At 35.1% G+C, this 17565-nt stretch overlaps 3 protein-coding genes across 4 annotated transcripts; all 3 read left to right on the top strand.

The window, feature by feature from the left end:
* Positions 1-3176, top strand: LOC104788246 (putative E3 ubiquitin-protein ligase XBAT35). 2 transcript variants are annotated; one of them, XM_010513982.3, is made up of 10 exons: positions 7-380; positions 505-619; positions 980-1060; positions 1158-1246; positions 1347-1438; positions 1578-1659; positions 1758-1860; positions 1947-2018; positions 2190-2275; positions 2367-3176. In XM_010513982.3, exons 1-10 carry the CDS (start codon positions 279-281, stop codon positions 2937-2939), a joined length of 1395 nt encoding a protein of 464 aa, XP_010512284.1. In that variant the 5' UTR covers positions 7-278; the 3' UTR covers positions 2940-3176. The 2 variants fall into 2 exon arrangements, with proteins under 2 accessions (XP_010512292.1, XP_010512284.1); XM_010513990.3 differs by lacking the exon at positions 1947-2018 and having other exon boundaries at positions 1-380.
* Positions 3177-6882: 3706 nt separating this feature from the next.
* LOC104788269 (protein LIGHT-DEPENDENT SHORT HYPOCOTYLS 4-like) lies at positions 6883-8363 on the top strand. Its single transcript, XM_010514003.3, has 2 exons — positions 6883-7316; positions 7819-8363. The coding sequence occupies exons 1-2, from the start codon at positions 7032-7034 to the stop codon at positions 8119-8121; spliced, it is 588 nt and encodes a 195-aa protein (XP_010512305.2). The 5' UTR covers positions 6883-7031; the 3' UTR covers positions 8122-8363.
* Positions 8364-12285: 3922 nt separating this feature from the next.
* On the top strand, positions 12286-15686 carry LOC104788277 (putative methyltransferase PMT1). Its single transcript, XM_087456606.1, has 8 exons — positions 12286-12795; positions 12964-13269; positions 13371-13535; positions 13619-13801; positions 13879-14473; positions 14589-14701; positions 14802-15022; positions 15114-15686. Exons 2-8 carry the CDS (start codon positions 12988-12990, stop codon positions 15430-15432), a joined length of 1878 nt encoding a protein of 625 aa, XP_087312732.1. The 5' UTR covers positions 12286-12795; positions 12964-12987; the 3' UTR covers positions 15433-15686.
* Positions 15687-17565: the final 1879 nt, after the last annotated feature.

The raw sequence follows: 17565 nt of genomic DNA on the forward strand, positions 1-17565 counted from the left end.
AAACGTGAATTACGAAGTTTTTTCCTCCTCTGTTTTAATTAATTTATCGCAACTCTGCTTTGCTAAGGAACCAATCTCCCAACTGTGTTTGGATAGATCTTTTTCTCTTTTATCTCTTCTCTTTGTTTGATAAAAACTTCAATCATCCCGAGATTTTGTTTTTGTATATCTCTCGATCGATTCTACTCCTAAAGGTTGAAGCTTTATCTTGTGGGTTGTGTAAAGTTTCCACCTTTCGTCGTCTTCTCTCAATCGTGTCTTATCTGAATCTGTGAGAAATGGGGCAACAGCAATCAAAAGGGGAATTACTGTATCAGCAAGTGAGTTATGGTAACTCAGAAGGGATTCGAACTCTTCGTCGTGATGGTGCAGACCTTGAGGTTTCTTCCAATTTCTGTTAATCAAATTCTGGTTGGATTAAATCGAAATTTAGGGTTTTTACAGGGGACACACAATCGTGTTTTGATTTCGTGTGTGTGTGTGTGTGTGTGTTTGGGATTGTAGTGGATGGATAGAGAAGGGAAAACTCCATTGATCTTGGCTTGTATGAACTCGGAGCTTTATGATGTTGCTAAGACTTTGATTGAGTTGGGCTCTAATGTTAATGCTTATCGTCCTGGTATGTCGTCTAAAGATCTTCCCTTTTTCTCAAAATTGGTTTATTTGAAGTTTGGATGTTTATGCCCAAATTGAACTTGTTGGTTTGTGGTTTATATACGAAATAATGGAGCTTGAGTAGCTGAGTCAATCCTAAGTTAGGATGTCGGTGGCATTGTTATGTTGTGATAGTCATTGAAGTGTTACTTTGTCTAGTTGCAGCTAGTGGAATTTATGAATGTATTTAGAGTTTGAGACCTGTTTGATTCTGTTGAAAGGTTGCATGATCATAGTTTTAGATTTTGAAACCGTTATGTGATCATCAGAAAGAAGTTTTAGTTTTAGAGTATGGTTGAGCTAATGTGTTCATTTTTTCTCTCAGGTCGTCATGCTGGGACTCCTCTGCACCATGCTGCAAAAAGAGGTCTTGAGAACACTGTTAAGCTACTTCTTTCGCACGGTGGTAAGTGTTTGTCCTCTTTTACAACTTGATCAATTTGAGTTTTATAATTTACTTATGGTGTATTTTATCTCATTTGGCGTATCCCATTTTCTTGCAGCAAATCCACTTATTCTCAATGATGATTGTCAGACACCACTTGAGGTCGCTAGAGTCAAAGGGTTCAGCAATGTCGTACGTGCAATTGAGGTATGTTTGAAATACGTGTTTGATTATCTGCTGGTAGCCAACTTGTGAAATACAATTAACCTTTGTGGATTAATAGTCTTTTAATTTGTGGATTCTGTAGAGTCATATCTGCTTGTTCTCTGGTTGGATGCGTGAATTTTACGGCCCTACTTTTCTCGACTTATTTGCTCCGCAGCTTCTTTCTAGAAGAGTGTGAGTATCCTTCCATTGAACTTGACCCTTATCTTTCTTTCTTGTCATGGAAAACTCAGTTTCTTTTCACTGAATTCTGAGGATTATATTTCTGTTATGCACTTGACTATGAAACTTCTTTAAAACTCTTGATTTGCAGATGGGCAGTCATCGTACCAACTGGTTCAAGAAACGCTTCAAAACCTTTTAAGTTGGAGCTTGTTGTATATGCTAGTCTGCAGGTATATGATCATCAATAGATATCAATAAATTCATGACGTGTAACTTTCAATGTTTTCGTATAGCTAATCTGTCTATAAAACTTGTCTGATTTAATCAGGATGCACAGCCACGCACAGTGATGCCTTTGTGGAAAGCAAACTTGGAAGAACCAAAAGGGAAGCAGTCCGATACTTCAGTGATGATTGTTGATAACTCCACAAGTAATTTTTCCGGAACTTTTTATATGCTGTTGCCAATGCAACCTCTAGTTTTGTGGATGTTGATTGAATTTTGTTCTGGTGGATAGTCCCAAGCCGCAGGAAGAAGAAACGAAGGGCCTGCGCCTCCCACGGGAGACGTGGGCCTCAAGTAGTTAGGCGTAAGTCTACCCTGTTTAGTTGCTGACAACTATCCTTAGTTTGCTTAAGAATTTTGTTGACCTCCATATTTTAATGTGCCAAAATTGATGTATCTGTTTTAACTGTTCTTGCGTTATAAGTTTATTTTTTCAGTGAATAGAAACATCTAATCTTGTCTCTTTTCCTTACAGAAACACGTCTTAAACTCGCACCTTCGACTGAAGGTGACACACAACAGCTAAAGTGGTTTTGTGATGCTTGTAAAGGGATTCCACAGGTAATGTCGAAAATAACATCCATTAGGTTTATTGAGATTTCTTGTTTCGTTTCTTCCTTATTGAAACTTGCTTGGAACATATAATATACAGCCTATGCATCCACCGGTGTTTCTCCAAACAGAACCATCTGCTCCACCACCACCATCAGAAGATGAACTAGCCATGGCAATGAACGCCTCACTTCATACTACTACGAGTGATCCATCAAATCTCAGTCACCATTCCATCAACCAAGCAAGTTCCTCATCTGGTCCAAGCTCATCAATAGCACCTCCTCCTCGCTCAGGAAAAGCAAGCGCCTTTGATTACAATAGCCATGGAATTGGCATCGTTCTAGAATCTTCACCATCAGCTCCTCCATTGACAGATGATGATATAGCAACTGTAGCAGAAGGTCCGGTTCATTACCCATCAATCGACTCAACACCAGTCGATGTCCCATCTGCTTCTTCTCTTCCAGCGACAACAGATGGTGAAAGGAAAGAAGACGGGAGCACTGGAACATGTGCGATATGTCTGGATGCTCCATCTGAGGCGGTTTGTGTCCCGTGTGGACATGTCGCTGGATGCATGTCTTGCTTGAACGAGGTCAAATCCAAGAAGTGGGGATGTCCTGTCTGTCGTGCCAAGATCGATCAGGTTATTAAGCTGTACCGTGTCTAAAAATAGACAGGTACAACAAACTCCATGAGAGTGTATCTATCTTTCAACCATTGTTTGAAACTATCTCTATCAAACAACCAAAATCAATTCCTTATTTCTCGTAATCAAAAGCGAAAACAATATGTTTATGTTTTGGAACTTTAAAAACAGTCCTTATGTTCTGTATATATTATGGTTTTGGACGAAAGGAAGAATGTAAAAAAGAGTGTTAATATATTGATGTTTCTATTTTTCTCAGATTTATAGTCGTAGTTACATTCGAAAATTACTAGTGAGCTAAGTCTTAAACATAAAAACTCTTCCCTCCTCCTTCCCTCTTTCCTTTGAGTTAGGCTCTCATCTCAAAGGTAAACTTTATGATTGTTCAATTAGATGGTGGGAGCTAACGTTAATGCTTTCAACTCCTGGTAAATTCAAGATTCTTTACTTAGTTCTCGGAATTGGATCAATTAGAGATTTTTTATGTTTTGCCCTGTTGTCTATTCAATGACTTGAACAACTTCAGCTTTTCATTTATAATGATGGAGTCATCAATCCCAAGTTAGGATCCCTGTGCCATGAATTGTTGTGAATGTTTGCTTGGAGTTTGGAGTCTGTAACCGATCGATTTGTGGGTACCAAACTTCCAAGAATCAAACGAGTGGCAGTCTAGTACCTCAGCGACTACTACTGATCAAGGTAGTATCCTCACAATTTTTCTATGTTGCTGAAAAATACACATTAGTGTTTCAATGAAGTGGAAACATGTAAGTTTGTCTTTGTTTATTTCAGATACAGCTCTTAACATTAGCACCTGCAACTGAAGGTGATAGCCAGCAGCTGAAGTGGTTTTGTGATGCATGTAAAGAGATTCTAAATGTTTAATGTCAAAAACAAAACGTCCATTGAGATTTCTTGTTTCTGTTTCTTCCGTCTTTGTTTTTATAGACTCTTTGAAAATTTAAAAATATATACAGCCCATGCAACCACTGGTCGTTCTCCATACATCACCAACACCTCCTCCACTGACAGATGATGTTGTAACAGCGATGAAGAGAGGTCTGAATCATCATTTCTCGTCAAGCGATTCAACACTTGTCCATGTCCCATCATCTTCTTCTCTTCGAGCTTCAACAGATGGTGGTAACAACGAAGCTGGGAGCAGTAGGCAGTGTGTGATATACTGATATGTCTGGATGCTCCATCTGATGCCGTTTATGTCCAGCGTGGACATAGGCCGGGTTGCATGTCTTGCTTGAAGAAGATCAAAGCCAAGAAATGGGGATGTCCGGTATGTCGCGTCATTATCAATAAGGTTTATGAGGCTTTACCTTGTCTGAAGGAGACTGTTCCAAAGTCCATGGGACTATTTTTCTGTGTGAGATGTTAAAAAATTCAACCATTGAAACTATCTTTTTTCTCTATTGCTCAACAGAAAAAAATTCAATACCTTCCTAACTTGTTGTCTTACAAAAGCTAGAATAGTTCTTATGTTAGTAATTAATGAGTATTGTTGTTATATCTAATCACTCTTTAAATTATTGTAATGAATCCGAGATTGGTTCCAAAAAGCAAGAACAGCATAATTAATCATTGTACGGAAAAACGAAAAAGGTTGGATGGTAAATAAACTGGTTGTGTTCATATAACTTTTTCCCGTTAATTACTCTTTTCTTTTCGACATGTCTAGCTAGCTCCTTGATTCACAATAAGTACATTGAGCAATTATTGTATGTCCTCAATTAAATCTTATAGAAACAAAGATGGGCATTTTGATTAGCTACATTTCGAGGATGAAACATATAACTTTGTCACAACTATAGTTTTGTTATTTTAGAAAATTACAAAAATTTATTACTATTGATTATTTGATATAAAGTTGTAATAGCATAAACCACAATAGTATCTTAATGATATATTGTCAAAGTTTAAAAAAAGGAACAATGATTTATATATAAGAGGATTACATATTCAATTGAAAATTACTACTTTTGTTTGGAAATTGGAGTGAAATAAGTGGGCTTAAAGATAAAGATATCCCCACCACCAAATGTAGCATAAAGAGAAGCTTCATGTCATTGCTATTAATGGCATCAACTATAGACTAGATGTATTAAACAAAACCAAAAAAAAAAAAAAAAAACGAAACTATAGGGTACATGTCTAACAACTAATTAATAACTCTCATATGTGAGGATCGATTAAAAGGATTTTTCATTCTAAATTAACTAATACTTTTTTTTGTTAAAGACAATCTACTGATCTTAACTTTATAAGCTCAATATAATTAATATAAAAGAAGTAAACAATTTACATAAGTTAGGGTTTATTTTTAGTTACAAATTATACCAAAAATATAACAATACGTGAGTCGATTGAAAAAGGTAGTTTGTACAATCTACCAGACTTCGACTGTTTCATACATTTTAGGTATAGAAAATTAATAATTAGTGTTATCATGTATTCTGTGAAAGTTTGGTCAGTTGCTAAATGATGCAACTTTAAGAAAATTAGACGTCTACTTTGTTTTTATACAAGAGAGAAAAGATCCAAAAAGAAACAAACCAAAGTGAATTTTTTTTTCACATGGTCCACAATGACATGAAAATGGAACAGTGTAGATTTGATTGATTGACTCAACATTTCTCCTTCCTTTATTAAGAAAAACCATTCAAAACACACTCCACTGCTCATTTTTTTCCCTTCTCTGTCCCCATCCAGTTTTGTACCTCTGCCACAAGTTAACCCTTGCCCCTAACTTCTTTCAGGGGTTATCTCGTCTATTCATTCCAGGTGTTGTCCACTCACACCAAGAAACCAAAAAGCCATCGTCACTACTATATTCCCCCTCTGCCCACCCCTACTCTCTCCTCTAATTAGTTGATGTATCAACTTGATTTGATTCCATGTTTCTCATTTAACTATAAACTACTGTATTTGTCTACATTTGTAGATGAGTGTGGAAATGAATCATTAGCTTGTAAGTTAGTTTGGTTTAATTCAAACTTTCATGCAATTTTGGTGTAAGAGACTAAGAGACCATCCTATTTGGTTGGAGTGAGTATTTGTGAATAATCTTATTCAGTTATTTTTTTCAAAGATTATGAATTATTGTTGGAGACACCATAGGGAGCCATACATATATGTGATTTTTCTTCGTCAGAAAGAATGAGATATGAGGCGCTGCAAGATATCAACATTACGCAACTTATACTGGCACTATCGAGCCATTCTATAAAATGTATATGGGAAAGCAAAAAATTGTCCATGATCATATATAAAATTGAAAAAAAAATATATATGATCATGAAAAGATTACGTAAACGTAAGAAAATAGGGGCTTAGGCGCTTAGCTCATTCCCATCATGTAACTAGGTCGGTTCCTTCTTCTCCGGTCCAATATATCTACGAAGTGGCGCTAATCTAAAATTTGTTCTTGGGAAAGTATTGAGTCTATTGACTAAAAGAAATGCTGAGAATAAGTCCATTGAAAATATTCGTATGAGTGTTCAGAGATAATATAACCAAAGAAAGGTAATCGAGGAGTGGTGAACAATTTACATGTAAATTTAGGTCAAAGATCATTGATTTGCTACTATACCTGACCTTGTACAAAAAATAATTAATGCAATTAAACATTTGAACCAAATAAAAAGTTAAGTATACTAGATGAAAACTCTTACCAAAAAAAAAGTATACTAGATGAAAATATATATTTTATAAGTACTACTATTTTATATAACATTTTCAACCATACGTGCGCCAAAACTATTCAAGGTCTTCTTACACAACAAATAATGATTAAAGAGATATACGTAATGTTAGTAGTGTTTAACTCAATCTCTATAGTCAAAATACAAGCTTGCATTATTATTTATATCACTGTTATTAGTCAAGCAAAATATTAAATGATAAAAAAAAAATAATAATATATATTTATATGACTCCATTCAATCCACTCTTTATAGCAATGACTCCGATACCCTCTTCCTCTTCTTCTTTTCCTCCCATCATCTTCCCTTATCAACTTAGAGACTCCTAAAGCTCCTCTCTCATCTTCATAACCTAAAACCAAAAAGGAAAACAGATCTTAGCTTATCAGATCTTGATATCATGGATCCTATCATCGGCTTTATGGGCACAACATACATCTCATATAACACAAACCTTATGATCGCCGCCGCAGCCACCACTGCTACCACCTCCTCATCTTCCTCGTCTTCCTCCGGCGGCTCGGGGACTAACCAGCTGAGTAGGTATGAGAATCAGAAGAGAAGAGATTGGAACACTTTCGGACAGTACCTACGCAACCACCGTCCACCACTTTCTCTCTCTCGTTGCAGTGGGGCTCATGTTCTTGAATTCCTCAGGTACCTGGACCAATTCGGCAAGACCAAGGTATAACATTTACACTTACATATGTGTATGTATCTCTTACATTTAAATACTCTCTGTGATAAGTTTTCACTTAACTAGATCCAAATAAAACCCTATATATGTCTAATATATTTGGGTTTCCTTGACCTAAAAACCTAAAACCATTTTTTTTTTGTTATAGTTGGGAATATGATTCTTAGAATAGATGTGTAGTAATATAACAAACGAGATGAGCCTCACTGATCTACATTTATTTAATCCAACTTAGGTTCTATATCTATCATATATTTTCATCTATCACCGACAAATAGTATTGCAATATGATTGTTAATTGTATTTATTCAAAAACTTACTCAATCATTATATGCATATAAATAAAATATAACAGATATGTTCTATGATTCTTACTGGATTCTTACTGTGGTGATAGTTGTGTATATGCTATGATGAATCGTCCTAGAAATGTTATAGAATGAAATTTGCTGATGAAGTTAAATCACCAACTTTGATCTTGTATCTTCAGGTTCACACACACCTATGTCCGTTCTTTGGACACCCAAACCCACCAGCACCATGTGCATGTCCACTTCGACAAGCGTGGGGTAGTCTGGACGCACTCATTGGCCGTCTTAGAGCCGCTTTTGAAGAGAACGGCGGTTCACCAGAGACGAACCCTTTTGGTGCACGAGCCGTTCGACTTTACCTAAGGGAAGTGCGTGACTCGCAGGCTAAAGCACGTGGAATCAGCTATGAAAAGAAGAAGCGGAAGCGACCTCCTCCGCCTCTACCACCGCCTCAGCCCGTGATTTCAACGAGCCCTAATTAGCACTAAGTCATGAGTAAGATGTTTCAGTGATTACGTTTCTTTACAACTTTTATATATAGTATTTGTCAATGACGTCGAACATGCACGAGCTATTTTAAAGTCACATGCCCTTTTTTTTTCCTAATCCTTTATTTGGCAAGCTAAAGAATTTTTTTTTGTATTAAATAAATTTGTAATTCTTTTGCTTGGCCTCACATAAGAGTGTCCTCACATAATGTGGATACATAATTATTTTATGTTTACTTTTAACATATACAGACATTATTAGGCAAGTCACAAGTTTTACCGTAGCACTAAAGGACCATATTATTTTCATTTTTTTTACGAAATTGAACTACGAAAAACTGTAGTTATGTTGGTTCATTATTTCATTTACTGCACGAGTAATTAAAAAAATAACATACAGTACATTTCGTATATGTTGTAAGAAAATGCATAACTAATATATATATAAAAAAATTACGGTTTGCCGTTTGTTCAAAAACGCGGCCGTCGAAGCTGCTTAGGCGCTGGATAATCGCTCGGCGGCAGAGATCTGCCGCGATTTCAGCCAAATAGGAGTAAAAATCGGGAACAAAAAAAAATTGCTAAATTTTGTCTTTTTTGATTTGAAATAATATAATATAAGTTGGATCTATTATCTAGTTAGTGAAAACAGTTTAATTGGAAGTGAATTCTGTTGGAATTCACTTTTTGATTAATATCTAAATTAGTAAGAAAGGTGAAGAAGAGTAAGAAATAAGAGGAAGAAGTCACACAGCTTGAGAAGGGACAAAGGAAGAGTCAAGATCGAGAAGATGAAGAAGAAGACGTGTGTTGTTTTGGTGTGTTTAATTGACAAAGGCTTTGGGCCATTAATTATGTTTAGGCCCATAACTGTTGATGGGTTGTTAAGACAAAACTATAGGTTAAGTCTAAAAGTATATATATGTGAGGTATGGTGTACAATGAATCTTATCCAAGAGAGATTAAGCTAAGACAAAAAGTTCTAAAGTGGCTAAACCTAATAGTCGAACATGGTATCAGAGCTCGGTCAATCCCAGTGACGTGAACCTGCATAAAGTTAACGGAGAGAATGTCTTGATCAATGTACAACGTGAGAAGACAGTGCAAGACCTGTAAGAAGAGCAACCACAGTGAAGGTGTATACTAATTTTTACAAAGTTATGAGTCTCAGTTCTCTAGTAAACAATTCAGACCACATAAAGGTTGTTTTGCTTGTGGAAGTCCTGAACACATTTTAAAAGAATGTCCGAAAAGGCAATTACAACAACAGTTAGAAGGGGAAATTGGTTTGTTTGATGCAGCACATGTAGTGGAACATACAAACAATGATGAAATCTGGTTAGTCGACAATGGTGCCACCAACCACATGACTAAGGAGGAAAGGTTTTTTACTACAATAGACAAATCGTTTAAAGTTCCTATCAGGATTGGAAATGGGGACAAAATAATGACTGCAGGTAAGGGAAACATCGAAGTATTAACTAAGAAGGGAAGTAGGGTCATTAAGGATGTGTTTCTAGTGCCAGGGATAAACAAAAATTTATTGAGTATACCTCAGATGGTAAGAAATAGATATCAAGTATTGTTTGTGGGAAACAAATGTATAATACACAATCAAAGTGGAGACAAGATTGTTGAAGTAGAGATGGTGAGGAACGCTTAGTTGTTACAGATGCAAGTGGTTGAAGAACGTGCAAGAATGACCAAGGTGGAGAACCTATCAGAACTATGGCACAAGAGGCTTGGACATTCAGGCTTTCATAACTTGCAGAACCTACAAACAAGTCAGATGGTGTAAGGACTTCCCAAGTTCAAAGTAAATCATGATGTCTGAAACTAGTCCCGATTAATCACTTATTTAAATCCGATTTACCGATTAATCGCTAGGCACTTCCTCACCGTCGGACTAATGCCTAGCGATTTTTAAAACAAGAGACGTTTACGATCTCATCATTTTTCTTTTAACAATTTCAGTCAACCAAATAAATCCATGGGTTTTCTTTACGCTATTTAAAGGTTTTTATATTTTACAATACTCATTGAAGTTTTCGAGCACGAAGAAGCTCATTAATTCGATTATTTCTAAACTATAACTCTATAAATTGTTTTTTATATGTATCACATTATACAAGTACTAACTAGTAAACTTACTAGTAATGTTTTGTGGAAGTGGGACACTATATTAAGTTAAAAAAAAAAAAAAAAATTGCGATCGCCAATGCAAGGCCAAATATGGATTAGTAAATTATATAGTAGTACTAATTAGGTTTGATTGTCTTATTCTTATATACTACTTAAATTTTTCATAAATGGCCTCTCCAATCGTCGAACGAACTTATAATATAAGTTGAATATTATTTTCGATAAGACGTGACAAAAGAAAATTTTGCAGAATCAAATGGTTGTTCGTGTCTTTTCATGCTAGTGTGCGTGCGTACGTATGCCTTCATTTGTAGCGTCTTAATTTGGTAGGGAATTGGCAAATCATTCAGTTTCTTGTCCTTGTTACAAAAGTCTTTGCCTTTCTTTATTTTATAAGATATACAAATATTATTTGTATCGGTAAATTCTGTATCTCATTTAGCATCTGACTGTTATTTTATTTTTGCTAAGCAGCATCTGACTATTTACGTTCTCATTTGATTGCGCTTAAAATTTACATGTTATATAGTGTAAAATATCTTTATAGTCTAGTTGTAAGACTCTTCAAGTAATATTCTAGATCTTTACGGTAAGATATTGTATAATGAAACTAGATCTTTGGTATTTAACACTAGCATTGACGATGAATAATGCATGAAACATAACACATACGAGTTCACATGGAAACAGTACGAAGACAACAAATTTGCTCCTAGTCATATTACAAATTGGTGGTGTCAATAAACAACTATTGTTAGTCAATTAATTATATCGTATAAAGAATGGTGGCATAACAACATAAAAAGGGAAACATTACATTACATAGGTGAAGAAGATTTGATTGGTGGACCAAAGCGGGTCAGACGGCATCACACGCTCTCACCGCCTCATTTGTCATTTCATGTCAGCTCTTCTGCTCAAACGATAATGGAGAAAGAAAAAAAAAACTAGTTTGCCTAACAGACAAGTCTTTTTTCCTCCGTTAGATCTTCAAGACGTGGCTCAATCTCTGCCCTACTTGTTTTCCTCCTCTCTTCTCGGACTCGGGGTTAAGTTTTGAGTCTTTTTGACTTGTTCCCGATTTCCCATTCAACGTATAAAGCCCATTTGTTTACAGGCTTAAGCATTAATACAAGTTGTTTTAGTAATTTTATTCGTGAAGGGTTTGATTGAGAGAAACTCTCATGTGTATGTAAATGTGGCAAGGATGGAGATTCCAAACTTAGGAAAATAAAAGTCTACTCATTCTACTCTTAAGAAAAAATGAACCATATGGATGGATTAACCGCTTTCAAAAAGGTGTGTTTTGGTATTTGTCCATTTCGGTCTATTGAAATTTGGCGATTACGTAATTAAAAACCTAACAATCATAACATTTATGGACTAGGTTTTAAAGGGTTTTGTTTCAATGGACAAATTGTAGTGAACAAGTTGTTGTGACATACCAAAACATATTATGGACAAGTTTTGGATGAACAAATCTCAAAACACCCATTATAGTACTATATTGTGTAAAAGTAGCAAGTCCACATGATTTTCCAAGAAAATGATAAAATTAGTAAAGTTCCTTAGACTATAACAAAAATTGAATAAAAACAGTTTCTTGTAAACAACATAGGATAGACTAAAAAAAGAAATATCGTGGGAATCATTTGCATTTTTCCATATATATGTTTTTTTTTCAAAAAACTTAAAACATATTTTGAATCATATATATATATATATATATATATATATATATAAAAGATAAATTAAAAACCATACCACCCCAATTGAGTAACTTTTGTAAATAATAGAACTTTCGAAATATTCACTAAATTCTTTTTTTTCTTACTTTTGTTAAATAAATACCTAACACTGTATACATTACTCAAAATCAGTCTGTTAATTTTTGTTGTGTATATACCTAACCTAACTAATAACTCTCAAGTATATTAAAATCGGGACAAGTCAACCATTTGGACATGTGTAACCATATCGAATCATTTATTTTCTTCCTAGTAACACTCCACAAAAGATCATGAATTTTTTTTAAAAATAGCGTAGATCCCCAGAGCCCATACAAAAAAAAAGTCATACCATGAGTCATTAATTAAAATAAATAAAACTTTTTTAATCTCTTCATATTTTTTCATGTTACAAAAACAAAAAATAAGATCACCGACACATATACACATTACTAAAAAAAAAAAAATTTAAATTCAACGAAACAAATAAATAAACGAATAAGACGCTTTTTTTTTTTTCTTTCTTTCTTCACTCTCTCATGTTGCCTTTGTTTGCTTTTTTGTTCGTTCGAATCCCAATATAGACTTTAAGGAACGAACGAAGGAAGAAGAAGAAGGAGAAGAAGAAGCAGTCTCTGAAACTTCATCGTTAAGATCCGAATCTCGCTCTTGTTTTTTTCTCCATCTCTCTCTCTCTCTATTTCGAATGACCTCCCCACGATTTTAGCATCTCTCGATCTTGATTGTTCTGTTTTGGTATTCGTCTCTTCCAAATCTCTACGCTACTGACTGGTGACTGGTGCGTAGTTTTTTTTTGGAAATCCCTAAAATTGATGTTGAGATGCGATTTCGATTTTTTGTGTTTGTGTGTTTGATACTTGTTTGAATCAGATCTCCATGATTAGCAAACTTTTTTTTTTAGATTTTGTTAATGGCATCATTGATCAGGATCTATATATGTTTTTAGATACTCACAAAAAAAAAAAGGGAGATGAGGGGGAGATCAGATGGAGGGAAGAAAAAGCCAGTGATTGTTTTAGTCTGCGTTGCATCAGTAGTACTTGTTTTTGTGTATCTCTTCTTTGGCTCATCTAACCATGGAGCATCAGCTATTGAGTATGGGAGGAAACTTGGGTTAGGTGGTGATGACGATGATACCAAAAAGGATGACTCTTCTTCTTCTTCTTCTTCTTCTTCTTCTTCTACTTCTTCTTCTACCTCGTTTTATGTAGAAGATGGAAGCAATGATGGTTTCACACCAAGAAGCTTTCCTGTGAGTTGTGTTAGATAATAATTTTACGCTTGTTCGTTTGACTGATTGATTAAAACAGTGTGGGTTTAATATTTGTTTCTTTTGTTTTTTTTCTTGCAAAGGTGTGTGATGATCGGCACTCAGAGCTTATTCCCTGCTTAGATAGGAATCTTATATACCAGATGAGATTGAAGCTTGACTTGTCTTTGATGGAGCATTATGAACGCCACTGCCCTCCTCCTGAGAGGCGATTTAACTGCTTGATTCCTCCTCCTCCAGGGTATAAGGTTGGTCATTTCCTCTGGCTCTGGTGGATAAGATCAGTGTCTTGACTTATTTTGAAGCTAATTTCTCTGTCGATAATGTGTAGATTCCAATCAAGTGGCCGAAAAGCAGAGACGAAGTTTGGAAAGTGAATATTCCTCATACTCACCTTGCGCATGAGAAGTCTGATCAAAACTGGATGGTTGTCAAAGGTGCAAAAATCAATTTCCCCGGTGGAGGCACACATTTTCACTATGGTGCTGATAAGTATATTGCATCAATGGCAAATGTAAGGCAGTTACTATAGATTATGTGCAACAGAGATATGCCTTTTCCTATTACTGATACCAGTCTTGCAAATTGCAGATGCTTAAGTTTCCAAACAATATTTTGAACAATGGGGGTAATCTGAGGACATTTCTTGATGTTGGCTGTGGTGTTGCAAGCTTTGGCGGTTATCTTCTTGCATCAGAGATTATGACAATGTCCTTGGCGCCAAATGATGTTCATCAGAACCAAATCCAATTTGCTCTTGAGAGAGGAATCCCTGCATACCTCGGTGTTCTAGGGACCAAGAGGCTCCCATACCCGAGCAGATCCTTTGAACTTGCACATTGTTCACGTTGCCGAATTGATTGGCTTCAAAGAGATGGTATACTTCTTCTCGAGCTAGACAGGGTGCTAAGACCTGGTGGCTATTTTGCATATTCATCTCCAGAAGCATATGCACAAGATGAAGAGGACCTCAGAATTTGGAGAGAAATGAGTGCTCTTGTGGGGCGTATGTGTTGGACAATAGCTGCGAAAAGGAATCAGACTGTAATTTGGCAAAAACCTTTGACAAACGATTGTTATTTGGGAAGAGAACCTGGAACCCAGCCTCCTCTTTGCAATTCTGACAGTGACCCCGATGCTGTTTATGGTGTAAACATGGAATCCTGCATTACTCAATACAGTGACCGTGAGTTTCATTCTTCTCCTTTCTTTTCATGTACCGAGAACACAATTCCGTTTCGTGATATTGCATATCTGAGAACATGTATGCACACTGAATCATTTTTCAACGTTTATATTAGATGACCACAGAGCCAAGGGAAGTGGATTGGCTCCATGGCCAACTCGATTAACCTCTCCTCCTCCTCGGCTAGCTGATTTTGGCTATTCTACTGACATGTTTGAGAAGGATACAGTAAGGCCCACAACCTTTTTTATTTGTTGCAATCCAAGCTCCAATAATAAGATGTCTATATAGAGGTTTTATTAACCGTAAATTTTGCTTGTCCATGCAGGAAACTTGGAGGCAGAGGGTAGATACTTACTGGGATCTCTTGAGTCCAAAAATTCAATCAGACACTGTGAGGAACATAATGGACATGAAAGCAAGCATGGGTTCATTTGCTGCTGCTCTGAAAGAAAAAGATGTTTGGGTTATGAATGTTGTTCCTGAAAATGGACCAAACACGCTTAAACTAATATATGACAGAGGCCTGATGGGCGCTGTTCATAGCTGGTTAGTGTCTCCCTTGGCTTTTCACTTAATCAAATTGCATTAGTATATATATATATCTTCCTCTGTGATTTATCGTGTGATTATATCGCAGGTGTGAAGCGTTCTCAACTTACCCGAGGACTTACGATTTACTCCACGCATGGGACATCATCTCTGATATAAAAAAGAGAGGTTGCAGTGCAGAGGATTTGTTGTTGGAGATGGACCGTATACTTCGGCCAAGCGGTTTCATACTCATAAGGGACAAACAATCAGTAGTCGACCTTGTGAAGAAGTATCTCAAGGCTTTGCATTGGGAAGCAGTTGAAACCAAGACAGCCTCAGAATTAGACCAAGACTCGGACAATGTCATACTCATTGTCCAGAAGAAGCTGTGGTTGACAAGTGAAAGCCTCAGAGATTTGGAGTGATGAATAAAGATGAGGCCAAAAACTGCCTCCAACATGAAAAAAAGAAAACCACATTCACAAGAGATTTCTTTCTTTAAGAGAATCTAATCGAAACATACAAACGAAGAAAATTCGTTTTATAGCGGCAATTTTAACGTTCTTTTCCTCATAAATCTTACTTTCGTTTACATAATTTATATATGTTGTTTCATGTTTGTATGGTTCGGTAGAGATGACTAAAGTTTCCTATCAAATGAAACTCTTTTTTGGTGCAATTTATGTATTAAATCGTTGATTAATAGATTTATAAACCCATTGATTATTCACTGATCATTGCTTCATTAAACCTTATCCAACAAAACTTTGATGATGAGGAATCATCTCTACAAGCTCTTTTAAAATGGAGAAAGAAATAAAGACGAAGGAAACTTAAAAGAAGCGTGACAGTAACAAAGGCATGCGTGTTATTTACTTAGTAGTCCCCCATTAGATGAGAACTCAGGAAGTAACTTTACTGTTGTTGGAAGAAATCTTTAGGTTATGTCTCAAGCACAATTGAAGATAAGTGATTATATTCTATGAGTCAAAAAGGAAATAATTAAGAATAATTGCATTTGATGATTAGGAAATTTTATTGGTTCAAAAGGAAACTAAAAACATGTGAAAGCATTCTACAATGGACACAACAAAGTTGAAGCTGTTGTCCACTTCTCTAAGTTAACTCCCATAATCGATGCTCCCCCCCCCCCCCCCCCCCCCCCCCCCCCCCCCCACTTTCTTGATTCTATATGTATTCTATCCAAATAATTGGTTTGGAAATTTATTAGCCTTGAGTCCATGACAATAACATCTATATATTTTTGCATTTTATAGCTAAACTCATACATCAATAGTTAAACGAAGCTAATAGAAATCCAATATTCAACGATAGATAATAAAATCTTTAGAAACTGACCGGGTTAGATTTTTTTTTCTAAACATAGTTGTTGTAGTTAGCAATGACTTTGTTTGGAATTTTTTTTATTTGAAAACATCTAAAATTGACAAGAAAATAGCATTTTTGGCATGTATCCAAATTTCGTTTTCTAAATTCTAGCCATGAAAAAGAAGTTGTAATCAAATTAATTCATATCTCAAATTATGCTATGAAAATTTCCTGAAAAAAAATTATATATTGTATATTTGTATACTCCAGTCTTGAACAAATATTATTATCGTCAACTAGATCCTTCTTACGTTCAGTTTAGCTTAAATTTATAGGTGATATATATGCTAAAATGATATTTAAAATGTTAAAAAGTACATAAAATATTTTGGGCATAACTTAATGCATACTTTTATTAGTTGTATTTTAAGATTTTATTTAATATATCCGTATTTGTGGTATTATAATGAATTAAAATATAAAATACCAATATAAAATCCAAATTAGTAGGTAGAGATAAAAGTCTATTTAATAACTTGAAAAGGAATGACATATAAAAAATGACTACTGACTTCAAATGTTAAATATTTATATGGATAAATCATTCAAAACTCTTTTACCATTTAAATCGTACCAACGTAATAATTGTCCAAAATTTTGAAGTTATATATACGACAATTAACCATGAAGAAAACATTGACCGTTAAGACATATGATAAAACAAAAATAGTGGCTTCTGTTTCTATTTTTGTTTTTTTTGTTTTCGTATTACTATTGTTGAAACCGCTGCAATTATACTCGTCGTAGTGATACATCTAAGTTTTATGAATAGTACAAGACATTTAAATTTATTTTGAAAAATATGAATGTGATACATACCTACAAAGTTTGGCAAACGCAAAATGGTCCCCGACGTTACTATCCCCCACCTCAAAGTTGTTCATATCGCCCTTCAAAGATTGTGAAAAACTTCTTCTTAAAACTCTTTAAATGTGTTTTTTTCCTAAAAAATAAAGGTGCTTTTTTTTTGAATTCGGATTATTGTGGCGGATAAACAATGCAGAAATATTATTTTAAAAAGTTTTAACTGTTAGACAGTTCATTTAGCAAAATATATATTATTTTTAAATTTTGTAATCCGTAAATGTTATGAACCAAAAATCAAGGAAGCACAGCATGTTGTCTTGAAAATTTAGAAGGTTAAAGAGAATATATATATATTTTTTTTG

This window comes from Camelina sativa, chromosome 1 (genome assembly GCF_030686135.1).
Source record: "Camelina sativa cultivar CO46 ecotype springtype chromosome 1, ASM3068613v1".
NCBI lineage: Eukaryota > Viridiplantae > Streptophyta > Magnoliopsida > Brassicales > Brassicaceae > Camelina > Camelina sativa.